Raw genomic sequence first — 17963 nt, 5'->3', positions numbered from 1 at the left:
GTCACCCTGTAACTACCAGCTGTGCCTCCTCACACGATCACGAGGATCAGGACTCTCTTTAAACCCACATGCACAGACTAATAAAATCGTATTAATGCCCTTGTACCTACATAGTTCCCATATAAACCATTTTCAGGGTTGTATGTCACAGATGGCTCACCCCCTAATGCTTCTCAATAATACTAGACATACCTATAATAATTCTGATGTTCTCTGGATTCATTTCAATTCATTGTTTGTGTGAAAAGTCAGAATTTGGCTCTTTTGCTAAAGCCAGTAAATTCTGAGGATTTCAATGGTTTGTCAGAGAAAGATGTGTTTTATGCAAATCAAGCAAGGGAAACAAATCAAACTTAGTTGAGTACAAGAAAGAAGACAAGCACCATGCTGTTGGGTAAACATGTATAAAAGAATATGGTCTCATATTTAAACAACAAAAATAAACATGTTAATGAGAGCAAGCAAACTCATGTTATACATGTCATATGAACCTTCTTCCTAAAGCATCATTTGATTGATGTGTGTAATCAGGCATTTCTAGTGTGTAAAAGATGAATTAAAGATGACACCCTAATGTTGTTAGGGGATGCTTGTTAATCATCTCTATGTTTTAATCAGGATCAAAACAATCTGAATAATTTAATTTCAACTATGGGCTACAATAATTTTATATTAGAAAATCATTTTCTACTTTGATCACTGTGCAGGCATCAATTAACCATCAAGACAACACCAGCATTTGCAACCTGATGTCATGAGAAGTTGTACGAGTTGGCTTAATCATATGAAAGCACATAAGATCATCTGTATAAATTCATATGAATCAAATGCAGAAGCGGATGTTCTGTGTGTCAGACGTTGTGTACATGCTTATTCATTTTATGCCCAAACCCCATAAAGCTAACCATAGAGGAGAGTCTGTAAGGATGATCTGAAGTGTATGGAGTATGATGTGTATGATGAAAGAAAGTAATTGTCATGTTTTAAGACTGACTGTTGTAAAAGTCGTACGAAGTCATACGACCCATCTCGTACGCTTTCATATAATTTAGTCAACTCGTAAGAATTCGCAAGATTTCTCTGTGTTGGTTTTTCTCAATCTTGTGGCAAATTTGGTTTTCTGTATGTCATTTGAATAGGCCTACTATATATAGATTCCATAGGGTTGATTTCACGGGCATAATTTTCTGTTTATCAATTTTCTCCCTCTTTCTTTATAATCGTGATATTTTGCATGCACACCTACAGTGTGTTACTGTAGGTGTGTTGCTGCACCAAGGTCTCAGTAGAACCTGCATGAGGTTAAAAGTCAAGTCACAGAAGCAGGGCCGCCGCTGGCCAAATTTATGCCCTACGCAGAGTTCCAGGTGGACGTGGGGGAGAGGCGTGTGATATTGGCGAGAAGCGATCATCTGTGTTTCGCAACTGCTTTCGGGTCCTTGAATAACATTTAATGTGTGAGTAAGGGCAGCCGGTGGTCTTTCTGGTGCCCCCCTAGGGAGTTGGTGCCCTACGCAGATTGTGTAGTCTGGTTATTGGGAGCGGCAGTTTTCCGCTGAACTACCACACTTCATTAAAACACATACACAAGTTTGTTATTTAAAAATAAAACACAATGTAAAGCTTTATTGCTCACTCATAGTTTTAAAACAAAGTCGTTCTGCAATAGCACATGTACATGACCACTACACGTATGAAAATTACATTTAAAGAGCTTAAATTGTGAGTGCATTTATCCAAGGAATTGTGTAATATATATACTGTATATATAGTTTGTTCACACTTGTTCAGCTTTGTCCAGCTTAAGAGCTACATTTTATAATGCTACCCATACATGATGAACCAAACCATTTGCTTAATCAAGGGCCACTCATTAAAACAACAATCAAAATCATGTTCATAAATGTTGACAATGTACTTTAGCTGTAAAGGACACACATACTGTTTGAGCAAACACCCAGAGAGCAGTACTGACATAATATGTAGGTCTGATATCTGCAACATGTCCACAACTCTTAATTTTTGATGTTTCATTTAATTGGGTATGTTTGCCAAACACTATTTTAAACAGAAAGGGACAAATTCAGACAGCATACTCTCACACAGGCGCTGAAAGGTGCGGATGATCCTTATATTCCCAAAGACAGTACAGACAGGGGCCGACCCGCGCGGAGAGGGGAGTTCAATGAGAAGTCCATTTGAACAGAAGTATTCAGTCTGGATACAGAATGAAACCGGAAAATGTACTGTATTTGTTGTTGTTGCCTCCGTGCGCTTTTCCGCCGTCAAGTTTGACATATATCTCGTCGCCAGAGTCCAGGTGCAGCACGACACTGTTGCTCGCGTAGTCGTAGTTCTGATCGGCGTCTTGAGCGATGGCGCTCGCGCGAACCTGATAGAATAAAAACACAACATTCGGATTATTACACTCCTTACACTCCTTATGCTAATGATAGTCAATAGTTTAGACATAAGATAAAGTGGATTTTCACAGATAAAATGTTAAAACGTCACGGTTTTAATACTTGCTCAGAAAGAAAAGACTAAATTGTAATCAACTGTTAAATGTCATAAAATGAAAAAAGATTAAAGTTATAGCCTATTATAAAATAATGTATTAGTATTTGGACAGCAACCATCATTACTTCTGTTTATTAATATGATATTGCAGGAAACACACACACACACACACACATACGTCTTGGTAAGATCTATCTATTGGTTTTCATCATCAAACCAGCCTAATCCTCACCTCAATGCGAACTAATATTTTGTTGTGCATTGCATATTGTATAGGCTAATTTTGTATATTGTGCCTAGAGAGCCAGTAGGTTTCAGAATTCGATTGCACCATTTCTTTTTTTTTTTATTTAGTTTTTATGATGTTAAATATTTTTATTATTATTATTATTATAAATGACAGAGCACGTATGAATTAAATCCCTGCTCAGTGAGTTCTCCAAGGCATTATTCGTGTATGGGCAGAATTACCGTGCGTAATTACAACCCAACAAATGCATTGGTATTTTACACTAATCCAAAAAGTCATATCAAACTAATTCGAGGCTGTTTTTTCTTTTTTGCTCATGCAACATTTGTAAAAGAGAAGTACGGATACCTGTCCGTTTTTACAGAGATCTGCCCACATGCTTGTGCCGTCCCCTCCGCGCATCAGCACATGATAGGTGAAGTAGTAAATCCCGGACACTTGGCACGTAAACTTGCCTGTAGTAGGGTCGTAGTGATTTCCAGCGTTTGTCACTACATCGTCAAACCGCAGCACCTCGTAGCCCTCGTGAGGGTTCTTGAGACCTACATAAAAGGCGATTTTCATGTACCCTAAGCTTGGGCCAAATTCTTCCGTCTCAGTCCTCGCCGTCCCCGATGCGATGCCGGTAAATCCAGGTCTGCCGGAGTCTCCGGGTGGACCCCTTGGGCCAGGTTCGCCAGGTGGACCCCTCGGTCCCGGTTTGCCTGGCCGGCCCGGTTCCCCTCTGTTGCCATGAGCGAAAGATGGTTGGATGGCATTCAGATCTTGCATCACCTCCATCGCCGAGGCGCTCGGTTTGGGGTTGTATGGATCACAGATCATCCGGCAGGTGCCCATCATCTCGTAGTGCGCGGAAACCACAGATGTCTGGACCATAAAAGGAACCGCGATGATGAGCGCCACGATCATGACGATGCCCAAGACCGCGCCGATTATTCGCTTGCTGTGGAGCACCCGAGAAGCTCGCGCTATAAAGTCCGACTCGTTTTTGGAGAAAATGGTGACACGCGCTGAAAAGCACGGGGAGAAAATAAACAGACCGCGCCTCTCTTTAAATACATATAAAAATAAGAACACCCCACCAACATAGAAATATGCCGTAACTCCCAAGCTTCTTGTGACCTCTGGCAAAACAGCGCTGTGCCAGAGTTGTCAGAGAAACGAATGACACTGGCACGCGCGCTGAAGACGGTGGAGGCTGCGCGCGGTCTGTGTCCACACAGAGCAAAAGAAGATCTGACGTCACTAACCCTGTAGCAATTTTTTGAAATGCTAACGTGATAATCTATGATCTAAACCTCTGAATTAATATCCACACTCGTCCTGAAGATTATATAGGGCCAGAGGGTAACAGACACATTCTCGTTCAACTGTTTAAACCTCCTTCTCTCCATAGTCTGGTAGTGATTAATTGTGCAATGAATTGCAATTCATAACACAAGTTTGAGCTAGTTTTCAGTACAGAGCAAACTTAAGCGTGCATGTTATAGGCTGCATATGCCTCTCCCCATGGTGATGGTGTGTATGATTTAGTTGAAGGCATGTAACTTGTGTCAACCTTACATAAAGGACAATGAAGCACTAAATCTCCAATAATAAAAAAATCTAGGTACTACCACTGATTTATATATATATATACCGTATATATATACACACTGTATATGGGTCTGAATGAGTATTTTGCCTAAGACCTTATCTAAAGCCTGTGCCCTCTGAACCCACAGGTTGTGGTTTTGTTTTCCACAAGGAGGTTTATAATGCCTGGAGAATGCCATCTAATAGCGTTCTAAAGCATCTTAATGGAAGTTGCTTGGCTGGCACATGACCCAATGGAATTCCTTATGACCTGCTTGATGCCAACTTCACTAATGATTACTGAGAATGTATTTTTATGAACCAAACACCTGAGCTGTAAATGCCATGACATTTGAGATACATGTTTGAAAAAAATTTAAATTGTGCATGCAAGTGCATATGTACATGGGTTGCTGTGTGTATTGTTTTTTTTTCATGGCTGTGTGTGTACGTGCACTTTTCTGCTTAATGGGCTGTTAGATGTGGGTCTGACTGCTGTGAATCAAAGTTGCATGTGTGACAGAGAGCATAATCATCGTAACGCACGCACGCACACACACTCCATATGAGGACTCTCCATAGACATAATGATTTTTATACTGTCTGAACTATACATTCTATCCCTTAACCCTAACTCTACCCCTAAACCTAACCCTAACAAAAAACATTCTGCATTTTTACATAAAAAAAACAAAACATAGGCTAGTATGTTTTTAAGCGATTTTAATTATGGGGGCACTAGAAATGTCCTCATACACCACATTTATAGCATAAAGCCCTTGTAATTACCAGTTTGTCACCTAAAAAAATGTCCTCGTAAACAACCTGCCCACGCCCACACACACCCATAAACAGTATTATTTCCATCACAAATAAACCTATGAGCTCATTACCTGTACACTGACATGCACAAACATTTCTGTTTAGATGCTTTATCTCTCATTCTGCCCAAAGAAGCAGTAACCTATGTTAATGTGTTTGGGACTTTCTGTGTGTAAAGCTACAAAAGAAAAACCGAAGACAATGATGTACGAGCCGATGGTTAAGTTGGGCCATCCACCTTATGTACTGTAGGAAACTGCACAATTGTGTGACCATACATTCCATGTGCTCATCTTTTCTACTTGGTCGGTACAATAGGTTTTATGTAAAAGCTAATTTATACAGATTTTTTTTTTAATAAATTAAACATTGATGGCTCGCCAACATATAGTATGATATCACGTAGGTAATTTAGCTAAAGATTATTCCTGTTTTACTTAAAGAGGCATGTAATTGGTGGCTGTGGTGGAATTAAGCCGGATGCATTGGATCAAGTTAACCCTTGTGTTTCGTTTTGCGCTTACACATTTTGTGTTCCCAGTCAAAAATTACCGGCCCATTAAGATTATAAATCTCTCATATTGCATATATTATCACAAGATTGCATTAGAACTTTATCAACTTCTTTTTAGTAATAGCAGATTTTGTACTGTTTAGGCCCGCCTTCCTCCTCGTCACACTCCTCACTCCTTTGCCTCAGGCTGGGGAAGCCCCAGCATGATGTACACCCCCCCCTCCGAGGAGGAGGGGGGTGGTGTGTTGCCCTTCTGGCCATGGCTGCCGGCAGGCTTTCCCCACCTTTCGAGACCTGGGAGGGAGACAAGAGGAGGGAAAAGAGAGAGAATGAGCAAGGTGGAGCAGCAGTGTGTGTGTGTGAGAGAGAGAGAGAGAGAGAGAGAGAGAGAGAGAGAGAGAGAGAGAGAGAGAGAGAAAAAAGTCAGCTTGTCAGTTCCAAGACACACCGTCGCCTGGTCCTCGACCACTCCTCCACCCTCTGGTGGACAACAGCCACTCCTCCCAAGGCAGACCGGAGCGAGCCCCTCTACAGCTCCAGGTGGCCGGCAGCAAGCCCCTCCTCCCCTCGCGGATGGTGGTCGCAGCTGCTCCAGGTGGCAGGAAAAGGCTGGACAGTTAAAATAATGTTTAATGAAAACTTAAAAAGACATAAATACACATGGCAGCTGCGTGTGGCTCTCTCTCTCGAACTGCCGCATCCCGCTTGGCTTTATTCTTCTCCTCAGTTGATAAGCCTGATTGGGGGCCGGCCGTGCGCACTCACAGCCTGGCACTCCTCCTCATCATCAAAAATGTGTTAAGTGAACTTTTCTCAATTTTGCATCAAATGTTCAATGAACCATACAGTAAAATAAGAAAGTGATTGATGTTTTAAGATGTGTTTTCAAAACTGGTGTGACACGTACGATCACCATTTTAAAATTTCTGTTTTGCGGTTAAGCTAATACACAACACTAGCCCAATTGAGCTGTACTGGTTCCCTGTCACAGATGTCCAGATGTTCGTACAGAAAAAATACCAATCCGCCACCGTGAGGAATAAGGGTGCATCGTTGGATGATACTCCAATCATCAACTTCTCTAATGTAGATCTTGACGGTACGTGTTGTTGTTTTTTTTAACAGAATTCCAACAATGCTCTCATGGGATGTGGGGAGCTCACACTTCATGATATCTGACATTAAATCTGTCACACTCCATCCATTCTTGTGGTTTGGGGCTAAAGTCAACCTTTCAGGTAATTCAATTGGTATGCTCACTGGAGAAACAGTAATTTCAGTGGTCAATGTTACCAGACTTCAGAATATTTTCTGAATGTGGCAACTTACCCACACTCAAGAAAACACACACCTTTTAAACCACTCACTTGACAAAAATGGTCAAAACTTATAAGACAAACACACATTGGTAACTGTCAAACTTTATCTATTAAAAACATCCGCTAAACACAAACTGTCAAAACGTATTAGTCAAACACATTTCCTAACGGTCATTCCTTATCAGCACAATCACACATCCGGACGTGTTAACTGACATTCTTTATCATCACAAACACACATCCGGTCACCAACGGTCACTCCTTATCTAACACAGCTGGTCAACCATACCCCTTATTCCCGCCCCCTCCCTTATCTTATCTTATCTTATCAATCAATCAATTTCTAATCTCATCCATCAATACAATTTTTACATATGGTGAATTATATAGACAACTGACAAACCTTTGCACAGATATTAGTAAAAATATAGTATATTAGTGCACCAATAGGGGTCCGATGGGGGTATGTGCATGCACCTGAGGGTAAAATTAACCATGGTTTTACTGTAGCAATATTGTAGTAACCATGTTTAATTTTGTTGCTAATATGATATGGTGAAACACCATGGTGCAATTATTGTTACTGTAGTAAAAGTGTTTAGTGAGAGATAGGTTTAAGGGTAGGGGTCGGTGTAGGCTGTCAGTGTGACTCTAAATAAACACACTGCAGTGATGTCCTATATTGTACGTTAGTATTTAATTAGGAGTAAAAATAGTATCTGCCACTATTAAAGAAGATGCATTTTGTTGCCATTTACGCTTATTAACTTTATACACTTTATAAACAAACGTTTGACCGCACATATTAAATATGGTATGCTATTTAAAATTAGGCCCTGATTTACTAAAAGTTTGCATGTATTAAAACAACTTAAAACTTGATAGCATTCAGAAAAAAAATGTCCGAGCTGATCTACTAATGTAATCTTTTAAAGATTGTGTCTTTCTGATGCACAAAATAGCAAGGTTTTGGCAATTTTTGCACGTTGCCTCTAAATGTGCAAAATAAATGGCGGTCTAGATACAAATGAATCAAATTGCATCATTTAAATTATTTATCAAGCCTGAAAGTAATTTCAGAATTGGAAACTATGAGAGTACGAATGAAAGGCAGGTATTAACCCAATTTGCACTGTGCATTATGCTGTAATTGTGACAAAAAGGAGACTTTGAGAACAGATAATACGTAGAACATCATTTGTTGACACACATTAATGTGAAATTAAATTAATACTTGTGAAAAAATATCACGGTTACTGTTGTAACCTCCATTCCCTGAGGGAGTTAACCAGACATTGTGTCGAATGAAGTGACACAACGGGTCTTCCTTGGGAGCCTTGTGAACCTCTGAACTTGAGAAAAGGCCAATGAGAAATTGGCAGACAGAATTTGCATGTTCCGCCCCCGGACATATGGGTATAAGGGAAGTGGGCATGTGTCTGTCAGTCAGGTTTTTGCACTGAAGAGCCGAGAATAAGGTACGGCCGTTTACAGTGGTAGGTCTAGTGCCGTAGCAGAAGGGACACAACGTCTTGTTTCCTCCCTCAGGGAACGGAGGTTACAATAGTAACCGTGACGTTCCCCTTCTGTCACTCACTCGACATTGTGTCGAATGAAGTGACACAAGGGGTCCCATTCAAAAGCGCCATACACTAACCAGTGTTACGTGAACTGCTGACACAGGTGCAAGCAGGCTGCTGCTTGCTAGAAGCAACTGTATCTGCCGCACGCAAAGGTATTGGGTGTTGCCCAGCCCGCTGCTCTGCAGATGTCTGCTAGGGAGGTGCTGTTGGCCAGTGCCCACGAGGATGCCACACTTCTCGTTGAGTGTGCTCGAACCCGCAAGGGGGTGGGCACGGCCTGGGTCTGGTAAGCCAGAGAGATGGCGTCAACTACCCAGTGAGCTAACCTCTGTTTGGAGACGGCGTTCCCTTTCCGCTGTCTGCCAAAGCAGACAAAGAGCTGGTCAGAACATCTAGAGCTCTGTGTGCAAATAAATAACAAAGCACGTATTGGACACAGCAACAAAAGTGCTGGGTCTGCCTCCTCTCGGGGCAGCGCTTGCAGGTTCACGACCTGATCCCTGAAGGGGGTTGTAGGAACCTTGGGCACGTAGCCCGGTCGCGGTCTCAGGATAAAGCGAGTATGTGCCGGACCGAACTCCAGGCAGGTGTCGCTGACAGAGAACGCTTGCAGGTCCCCAACCCTCTTGATGGAAGCTAGCACTATCAGGCTTGGCCGGGGAGGATTCAGTCTCCAGGCGCCTCTAAGGGACCTGATAATCAAGTCATGCTTACCAAGAGACTTGCCGTACACTGTGTTGTGGTGGGCTGCAAAGGTGGCTACATACACCTTCAAGGTGGAGGGGGACAGCCTCCCCTCCAGCCTCTCTTGCAGGAATGAGAGCACTGACTGAACTGCGCATCTCTGTGGGTCTTTGGCTTGGGAAGAACACCAATTCGTGAACAAGCGCCTCTTCAGGGCATAAAATTGCTTGGTGGAGGGAGCTCAGGCTTGGTTGATCATGTCTATGACTGCAAGTGGTAGGTCACTCAGATCTCCCACGTCCCATCCAGGGGCCAGACGTGGAGGTTCCAGAGGTCTGGACAGGGATGCCAGAGGGTTCCCCGTCCCTGAGAAAGAAGGTCCTTCCTTCCTTAGTTTGTGAATTTGCCAGGGAGGTGCAGTCGCGAGGAGCACGAGATCTGTGAACCAAGTCCGGGTGGGCCAATAAGGAGCCACCAAGGTGACTTGTTTCTCGTCCTCCCTGATCTTGCACAGCACCAGTGCAAGAAGGCTCACTGGGGGAAATGCGTACTTGTGCAGCCCCCGGGGCCAGCTGTGTGCCAATGTGTCTGTCTCAAGAGGGTATTCTGTCAGGGAGTACCAGAGCAGGCAGTGAGTATTGTTCTGGGAGGCAGAGATCTACCTGTACCATGCCGAATCAGCCCCAAATCAGCTGGGTGGAGGTGGAGCCTCCACTCTCCGCTGGGCGAAACCTGTCGCAACAGTGCATCCGCTGTCATGTTGCGGTTGCCAGGGATATGAGGGATATGACTTGAGTCGCTGTTGACTCCAAATGAGGAGATGGCGGGTGAGTTGTGACATATGACGAGAGCGCACACCGACATGGCGATTTAAGTATGCTACCATTGTGGTGCTGTCTGAATGAATCAAGACATGTTTTCCCCAGATCAGTGGAAGAAACCTCCACAGGGCAAGGAATACAGCCAGCAACTCTAAACAGTTGATGTGCCAACGCAGCTGGGGCTCTGTCCAGGATCCAGTAGCAGTGTGCCTGTTGCACACGGCACCCCAACCCCGTTGGGCATCTGTAGTGACCATGACACATCTGGACACCTGCTGTAGGGGGACTCTGGTCCACAGAAAATAGAGGACTGTCCAAGGGTTTAAAGTCTGACGGCAGGAGGGGGAGATTACCACACGGTATGTGCCGTGGTGCAATGCTCATCTCTTGACTCGAGTCTGAAGCCAGTGCTAAAGCGGTCTCATATGCATCAACCTGAATGCCGCGACCGCGGCTGAGGATGCCACGGGAGTTTGAACAAAGATTGGTCGCAACCCACCGCCTTTCTTGGGTATGATGAAGGGCTGTAGAAACCATTCTTCATCTCAGCTGGAGGGACGGGCTCTATTGCATCCTTGAGAAGCAGAGTTGTGATCTCTGCCCGTAAAGCACTGGCTTTTTCGCCGCATACGGAAGTGAAGTGAATACCGCCTGGCGAATTGAATCGGGTGGTTCATGGGGATTTACACGGGGAAACAAAGCCCATCATCATCCCCAAGTCACCTTCATTGCCAGCTGGGTCGTCCTCAATCTCGTGGGAAGAAGGAGCGACGTGAGGGGTGGCTGAATTGGTGTTTACCTTAAGGAGAGCCGCAACGCTGCCATGGTCATGTTCTCGCAGTGAGTACATGAGCAATCCACAAATGCCGCCTCAGTGGGATTGCTGCCCAGGCACAAGAGGCAGCGTCTGTGGCCGTTGGTCTTGGAGAGATATCGACCGCATCCAGAAACTACACAGAGGCAGAAGGGCATCTTTAAAAAAGATGCTGCCTGAAAAGGATGTTCAACGCCTGCTTGTAAGAATGTGGTTGGAAAGAGCTTAATTCTTCGAGCAATTATAGATGCAGCTTCCCTCATTACTCACAATTTCTTGCCACAAGGCACTATTCCCACTTGTTCCAGTTCCACGGCCTGCAAATATGAATCTCCATGAGCTTAGAGCCATTTGGGATTTTGGCTCTGTGCTTGAGATGAAATGCGGACAGACACCGGAATATTCTTCACATTGTCGCACTTCGCCTGAGCTAAAGCGTCAGTCTTGACTGTCGGACATGCTTGTGAGGGCTGGTATCCATTTTCATAAACAACACACACTGTACCAAATAATAAATGCTTGGGCCATTGTGGTGAACCAGCTTGCTTACAATTATCCCAATGTTCACACATTCTTCCCCGTTTAAAATGCCAGGGAAGACATTTTATCAATGAGCATCCTTTATGTAAATACACTTCAGGCTTTCATAAATGTCTGGGTATAATAAAAGGCAAAAACATTATTAACTCCCATTTAATCAGCAGCAGTGGCACAGAGTTATTATGTTGAGCGAATGGCAGCCGCAAAAATAACATTAAGAGCGTCATCTAGTGGTTACACGTTGCGCCACCAACATACATGGATTACTTTCACTGTCTGACCATATATCAGCTTGGAAGTAGTTACAGACAGTATTGAATTGGGTAATTTGAATGATAAAGCATGGTTTTGCTATTCAGTTCAGGGGGGCTCCACCGATGTTTAGCATGGTAAGTCCTACAGTGATTTCTGTTCAGGAAGCCCTGTTCTTGATTCAGGAAATTCACTCTCTCTTGCAGAAAAGGGCAATAGAAGAGATTCCCCCTTCTCAGAGAGAATGCAGTTTTTACAACTGTTATTTCCAAGTCCCAAAGAAGGATGGTGGCTTACGTCCAATTCTGGTGTTGAGGCGTTTAAATTTCACAGTAATGAAATGTCAATTCAGAATGCTGACGCAAAAACAAATGTCACAAGTGCAGCTGGGGGACTGGTTTGTGACGAGAGATTTAAAGGATGCTTATTTTCACATTCTGATTGTATTAGAGCACAAGAGCTTTCTCATATTAAATTTTGGGAGAAAAGGAGTTTCACGTCCTTCTGTTCGGGCTTGCTTTGGCACCATGCACGTTCACAAAATGCATAGATGCAGATTTGACGCCTTTGAGGCTTCAAGGCATCTTCATTTTGAATTATCTTGATGACTGGTTGGCGTTATATCACTCAGTATTGAAATGTAATTCTCAGCCATTTAAAAAATATAGGGCTGGGAATCAACCAAGTCAAGGGAATCCTGTTGCCAAGGCCTCTAGGTGTGGAGCTGGACTTGCTGGCAATGCGGGCATGGCTGTCTCATCTAGTGTACAGTCATTGTACCAGTGTCTAGCAATGTTCAGTGTGGGACATGTTCTCCCTGTGAGAACATTTCACAGGCTATTGGGGCTTATTTCACAGGCTGTTGCGTCAACGTCTGCTGTCGTTCCCCTGGGCATGTTGCATGCAAGAACTTTTCAGTGCTGGATGAAATCTATGAAGGGACTTCATCCACTGTGGAATCCTCTTCGTTCCTTCAAAGTGACGTGTGGATGTTGTCAACCTCTCTTATCATGGAAACTGACCTGCTTTCTGATGTCAGGCATTCCATTAGGACAGGTGTGTTAAAGTGATAATGAAAGATGCCTCATCAGTGGGTTTGGGGTGTACGAAGGTCATCCAGCCTATGGAAAATGAACAGACCAGCATCTAGATTGCTACATAAATTGCCTATTGATGTTGGTGGTGATGAGATTGAGATTTTTCTTTCTGGACATTCAGGACAATTATGACCTCATCCGGTCAAACAACAGGACAGTGTTGTCTTATATAAACTGTCAGGGAGGGGTGTGCTTTCAAGCCATGCGGAGTACATGTTTGAATTTGGGGGTCGGATCTCCTGTCCAGACAGGGTTTGATATCTGGAAAATATAGATTACATCCTCAGACCTGGAGGAGGTTTGGCAGAGTGGATGTGGACTTGTTCACCTCGAGCAAGATATCACACTGTCCCCTGTGGTTCTCACTCTCATCACCAGCATTGCTGGGCATTGATGCACTAGTGCATCAAATGCTCTATGCATTTTCACCGATCAGTCTGCTGCACGCAGTTCTGCAGAGGGTTCACATGGATTGAGTACAGATCCTATTAGTGGCCATTTAACATCTTTCCAAGAAGGGATCCCTTGGGAAATCCCAGTCAGAATGCACATCCTGTTTCAGGCACTCCCAGCCAGACTTATGGATGTTATGGGTTTGGTCCCTCAAAGAGGGCACTCTGATGAATGACGGTTTATCCCCTGCAGTGGTTGATTGTATTCTGAATGCTACAGCCCCATCAATGAGAAGGCTATACACATTTAAGTGGTATATTTATGCCCCCTGGTAGTCAGCGCAAAATGAAGATCCAGTTCACCTGGCCTATTGGTTCAGTGCTATAATTTTTACTAGTGTTTTGGAATCAGTGTTGCCCTGGCAATGCTTAAAGTCTATGTTGTCACAATAATGGCTGAACACGTGCTCTTGTCTCTCGTTTTATGCATGGTCTGTCCGTGTCCTTTTATGGGATTTATCTGTGATGTTAGAGGTGCTCTGGTGTGCTCCGTTTGAGCATCAGTTTCTTATAAGTTTTTGACTCTTAAGGGTGGTTTCACATATAGTCAATTTTAACTGAACCAACCCCAGTTCAGTTAAAGTGAACCAAAAAGTGAACCAGCTGCAAATGTCCTCAGTGCTTTGGTGTTCACAATGCAAGTGGACTTAAGAGGACCCAGGTTCTTTTTTTGGTCTATTTAGCATTGATGTGGTCTCAGACCCTTTGTTGTTCACGCCACACCTCTGACCCCATGCCAGTCATGATAATGTAATTTGGCTAAAAATAAACTGTTATACATATAATTGTGATTATGATGATACATTGTCATACTTCTTATGGTGTATGTGTAGTTAAAACACACTAACTTTTAGTAGTTATGCATTCATATTTAACTTGGAATCATATAATATGGCTGTATGATTTCCTTCAAGGCTTTAAAAACTTAAAATATTGCACAGGGACAGAATTACATGAAAAATAATTTCCAAATACTTAAAATATGTCCCTCTTTTTGGTAAACATTACATTTGCACAGTTTTTAATATTTAACCTAGACAACCCAGCCAAGTATATTCTAATGTATTCTATTTATACAGTATTATGCAATAGTAATATACTGTATTTCTTTCATAAATTCTTCCCTTTCACATTATGATAAGGGTCTCTGATTAAACCCAAAAACCCTTATTTCGCATGAAGGAAAACAAAATGAGGTTCTATTACTATTTGAAAATATGTCAAATAAAGTGGGCGTCACCTTCAATGTGTCATTAACACGGTGTGTATTAATGAACCTAAATCATTTGCCATTATATGAACATTAAGCATTGAGTGAAATGGAGCACTTTGCGTTTAATATCAAAATCCTTGCTTGTATTTTTGCGGAGTTGGGTGTGAACCTCGGCAAACAGAGTGTGCATTGCAGCACTTAAAAATGGTTCATCTTAACCGATCTCAAGAGGCCATCAGAAGCATAAAGCATGATAACAAGAAGATTAAAAATTGAGGCATGACGCTGTCATGGTAATCATGGAATTTAAGTGGAATTTAAAGTTCGCAATAATCACGGTTAGATAAATAATCTCGATCAAGCGATTATGTAATACAGCTATGTATAGCAAGCCTCTAGGTACTTCTGTCATAATGAAATGCAAAACGGACTGGTACTTTTTCAACTTCACATAGCACGACTCAATCAAACCACAAAAGGACCCACAAATGAACCACACTCTGACCAACTCCTGAGTTTTCTTTCCTGCAGCCATGTTTCTGTCTCTACCTGAGGCTACGATGAACAGTGGGACGTGTCCAGCCACAGGCAGAGCAAGCAGTCTTAATTTTGTGGATGATTTACAGGGAAGAATACGAATGACATACATTTCTTTAAATGAACAAACTAGTTGATAAAGGTCCTGCGCTGTGCGCAATTTAAATTTATTCCCACGTTAAAGAAACTTCATGTTCTCACAATCTCAAATTTTTTTTTGTCAATGGCCACCGTTGAGTGCAGCTTCCGAAATAAAAAGGTATGTTAGAAACACAACAGAAAAAGTGTGACTGCAAATAGGCCTATGTTGACTAACACACTGTCTACAATGTATGTGAACGGTGCATCCTGTCAGAAGCAAATACATCCTATTATAATAAACAAAGCGATCAACACTGGATCTGCGACATCATGCCAACTGCAAACAGATGCCCCTTCCATTTTGAGCTGTGCGCTTTGGCACTTCTCCTGCACACCACACAAATTAACGGCTTACAAAGTTCACTTTGACAGGTCCATTGTAGACAGCCTTAAGCTGTTGAGATGTGGAGGTGACTTTGGGGTAATATTAGGTGTATTTGTTTGTGCGCAGTGGGAGTGGTGGTGGGTATGTTAAGATATGAAGGGGTATCTGGTTTTTGCACTGAACGCCACTGAAATATTGTGCATACTTATCTTTCATAAAGCCTACACATAGAATTGTCAGTTACAACTATGTATTTGTGGTTTGTCAGCTTGAATGAAACATATTACAGGCTACATATAGAGAAATTACATAATAAACCTCGCCATTTCTAATCGTTCAGTTTCCACGGTTACACCAGTTTCATACTCTAACCTGCAAACTCATCACCATCACTTTGTTCATTCTTGAAGTAGTACAAACAATTTCAAAATGTTTGTGTGTATGTTGGCTAGATTCACAACTTTGAACTGCCACCTGCACCACATTAACATATCCTTCAAGATTAAGTACAGTGAATGTTATATCACCACCTTGTGGTCTCCCAAAGCTATTATGCAAGACTGCATTAAACCATAGGTCATCTGACAGTGAATTGGAAAGCACACAAATGAAGCTCCTAATTTAAATGTTGGCTAATGTTAATATCAATGCCTCAAAAACGTATCGAGAAAATAACGTGCAAATCAGTATTTTCAGATCAACTTTATGACATTCCTACTGCTTTAAAATGAGTTCATACCCACAGCTGATCTTGTTCTCTTGTTTAAAAGAATAACAATAAAATCTGCAAGACCATAATACACTTCTACATGCTCTCCCGAACTCTCACACACAGACAACAATGTGCATGTGTGTTCAAACGTCAGCGTACTATTAGCAGTACATATCTCTTCTCTTGACTATTGTGCTAGAGCAGTGTCCCTTCATACATTACCACAACTTGCGGTCATTCATTCTCAAAATGCTAGCTTTGCTCTTTATTCACATACACACACTTGCTTTAGTAAGAATACAATCACATACATAAATACACAAATGTGCAGTCATGACCATCTAGTTTGTGTCTGGCCTAAGAACATTGGGATAAGACTAAGACCTGTAGTGTGTGTCTAACTCAGTTCACAGCCATGTATTGAATGTTATTATGGGTGTGTTCATGCATAAATGGAAGTAAACTTATGGAGCTTCTTGTTGGTTTTATTAAGGTAGATTGTACATTTTTCAAATATTATAATATAGGGTGGAGATGGGTAAAGTGGAACAGTTAAGCTTAACCCTTAATGTATCAATTTATTTGTCCTTAAATGGTTAAAAATAATTACTGAACTAATCTTTGAGAACCATAAATTTCTGAGGCTTTAAATTGATGCTTTTACAACAAGATGTGTGACAGAGCTGATTTCATGACCACTGGTGGGAAAAGCAATGGTAATAGAAAATTACATTTTAAGACAATCTTTTTATGGTGATAAAAATTAAAAGTTGACTTAATGTTTTTAAATGTTACATATGATGATTTATTATGTGAATTTTGTGAAAGTGTGTAAGAAAATATTAATGTTAATTTCTAATATTTGTAGATATTTTCAGAATAATAATTTTTCCACTGTCCCACTTTGACCAAATCTCAGATTTTTCAGACAAAAGATGGTCTCCAAAGATTCTTCTTCCCATTAATACCATTATAAAGGTTTAATGTCAGGTTTTGTGGCATTCGGATCACAATCAACAGTGACAAAAAAAGTGTCCCACTTTCACCTAATTGGGTGAAAGTGAGCCTCCCCCTAGAGAACTTGAAAACAGCCATGTGTCTTTCTTTTTAAAACATATAGTGAACACACACTTTGCAACACATTTTTACCACATTAAAGCAATTGGGAAACTTTCTGAATAGAATCCTCCAGTCAAAAAACTAAACAAAGTCTTCTCAACAGCCCTATAACTTAAGAGCCAACAAAATCAGATATAGAAGCAAATCAGCACCATGGACAGCTCTATTTTCTGATCACTGATCTCTGATAACCCTCGACGGTCAAATAACTAAACTGGAAACATGTTCATTAACAGTCACAGGCTACTAATGTTATATCAATTGAACAAGAGCTATTTAGGAGATTTTATGCTACTTAAGAAAATATCAACATCAGACATCAAACAACATCAGCAAGATGGACAGCGCTGTTTTGTCACAGTATCAAATGCGTAAAAATCACTTCCATATAGGCCTACGTAAAAAAAAAAAAAAAAGGAAAAAATCTGATTTCCGATTTTTGCCCCTACATCAGGGATTTTGATGCACACAGGTGATTGATGCGGGGCTGCAAGGTAGAAAGGAATACATGTAAATCGTTCTCCACCTGCAGTCTTGATCGGTATTTGCTTTTAAGCAGGGTCAAAGTGGAAAACCCGCTCTCACTAAGTAAGTGGAGGTGAAGGTGATGAGGACTTTCATAGCCTTTTGAGAGATTTGGGGAAACTCTCCTATACATAAAGCAACGCGATAT

General features: G+C 41.9%; 1 protein-coding gene across 1 annotated transcript; it reads right to left on the bottom strand.

Moving 5' to 3' along the window:
- Positions 1-1871: 1871 nt before the first annotated feature.
- Positions 1872-3892, bottom strand: c1ql2 (complement component 1, q subcomponent-like 2). The gene is made up of 2 exons (XM_052148839.1): positions 3119-3892; positions 1872-2392 (listed from the first exon to the last, which is right to left on the bottom strand). Exons 1-2 carry the CDS (start codon positions 3677-3679, stop codon positions 2213-2215), a joined length of 741 nt encoding a protein of 246 aa, XP_052004799.1. The 5' UTR covers positions 3680-3892; the 3' UTR covers positions 1872-2212.
- Between the last annotated feature and the right edge of the window lie 14071 nt (positions 3893-17963).

This window comes from Xyrauchen texanus, chromosome 18, assembly GCF_025860055.1.
Source record: "Xyrauchen texanus isolate HMW12.3.18 chromosome 18, RBS_HiC_50CHRs, whole genome shotgun sequence".
Classification (NCBI taxonomy): Eukaryota; Metazoa; Chordata; class Actinopteri; order Cypriniformes; family Catostomidae; genus Xyrauchen; species Xyrauchen texanus.
This window is presented reverse-complemented; position numbering and strand designations above follow the sequence as displayed.

Bases quoted from the DNA above. Each gene is read 5' to 3' on its own strand.
- c1ql2 (XM_052148839.1), bottom strand. From the start codon at position 3,679: ATGATCGTGGCGCTCATCATCGCGGTTCCTTTTATGGTCCAGACATCT. The intron at 2,393-3,118 runs GTATCCGTACTT...TTATTCTATCAG, and splicing joins ATCTCTGTAAAAACGGACAG to GTTCGCGCGAGCGCCATCGC.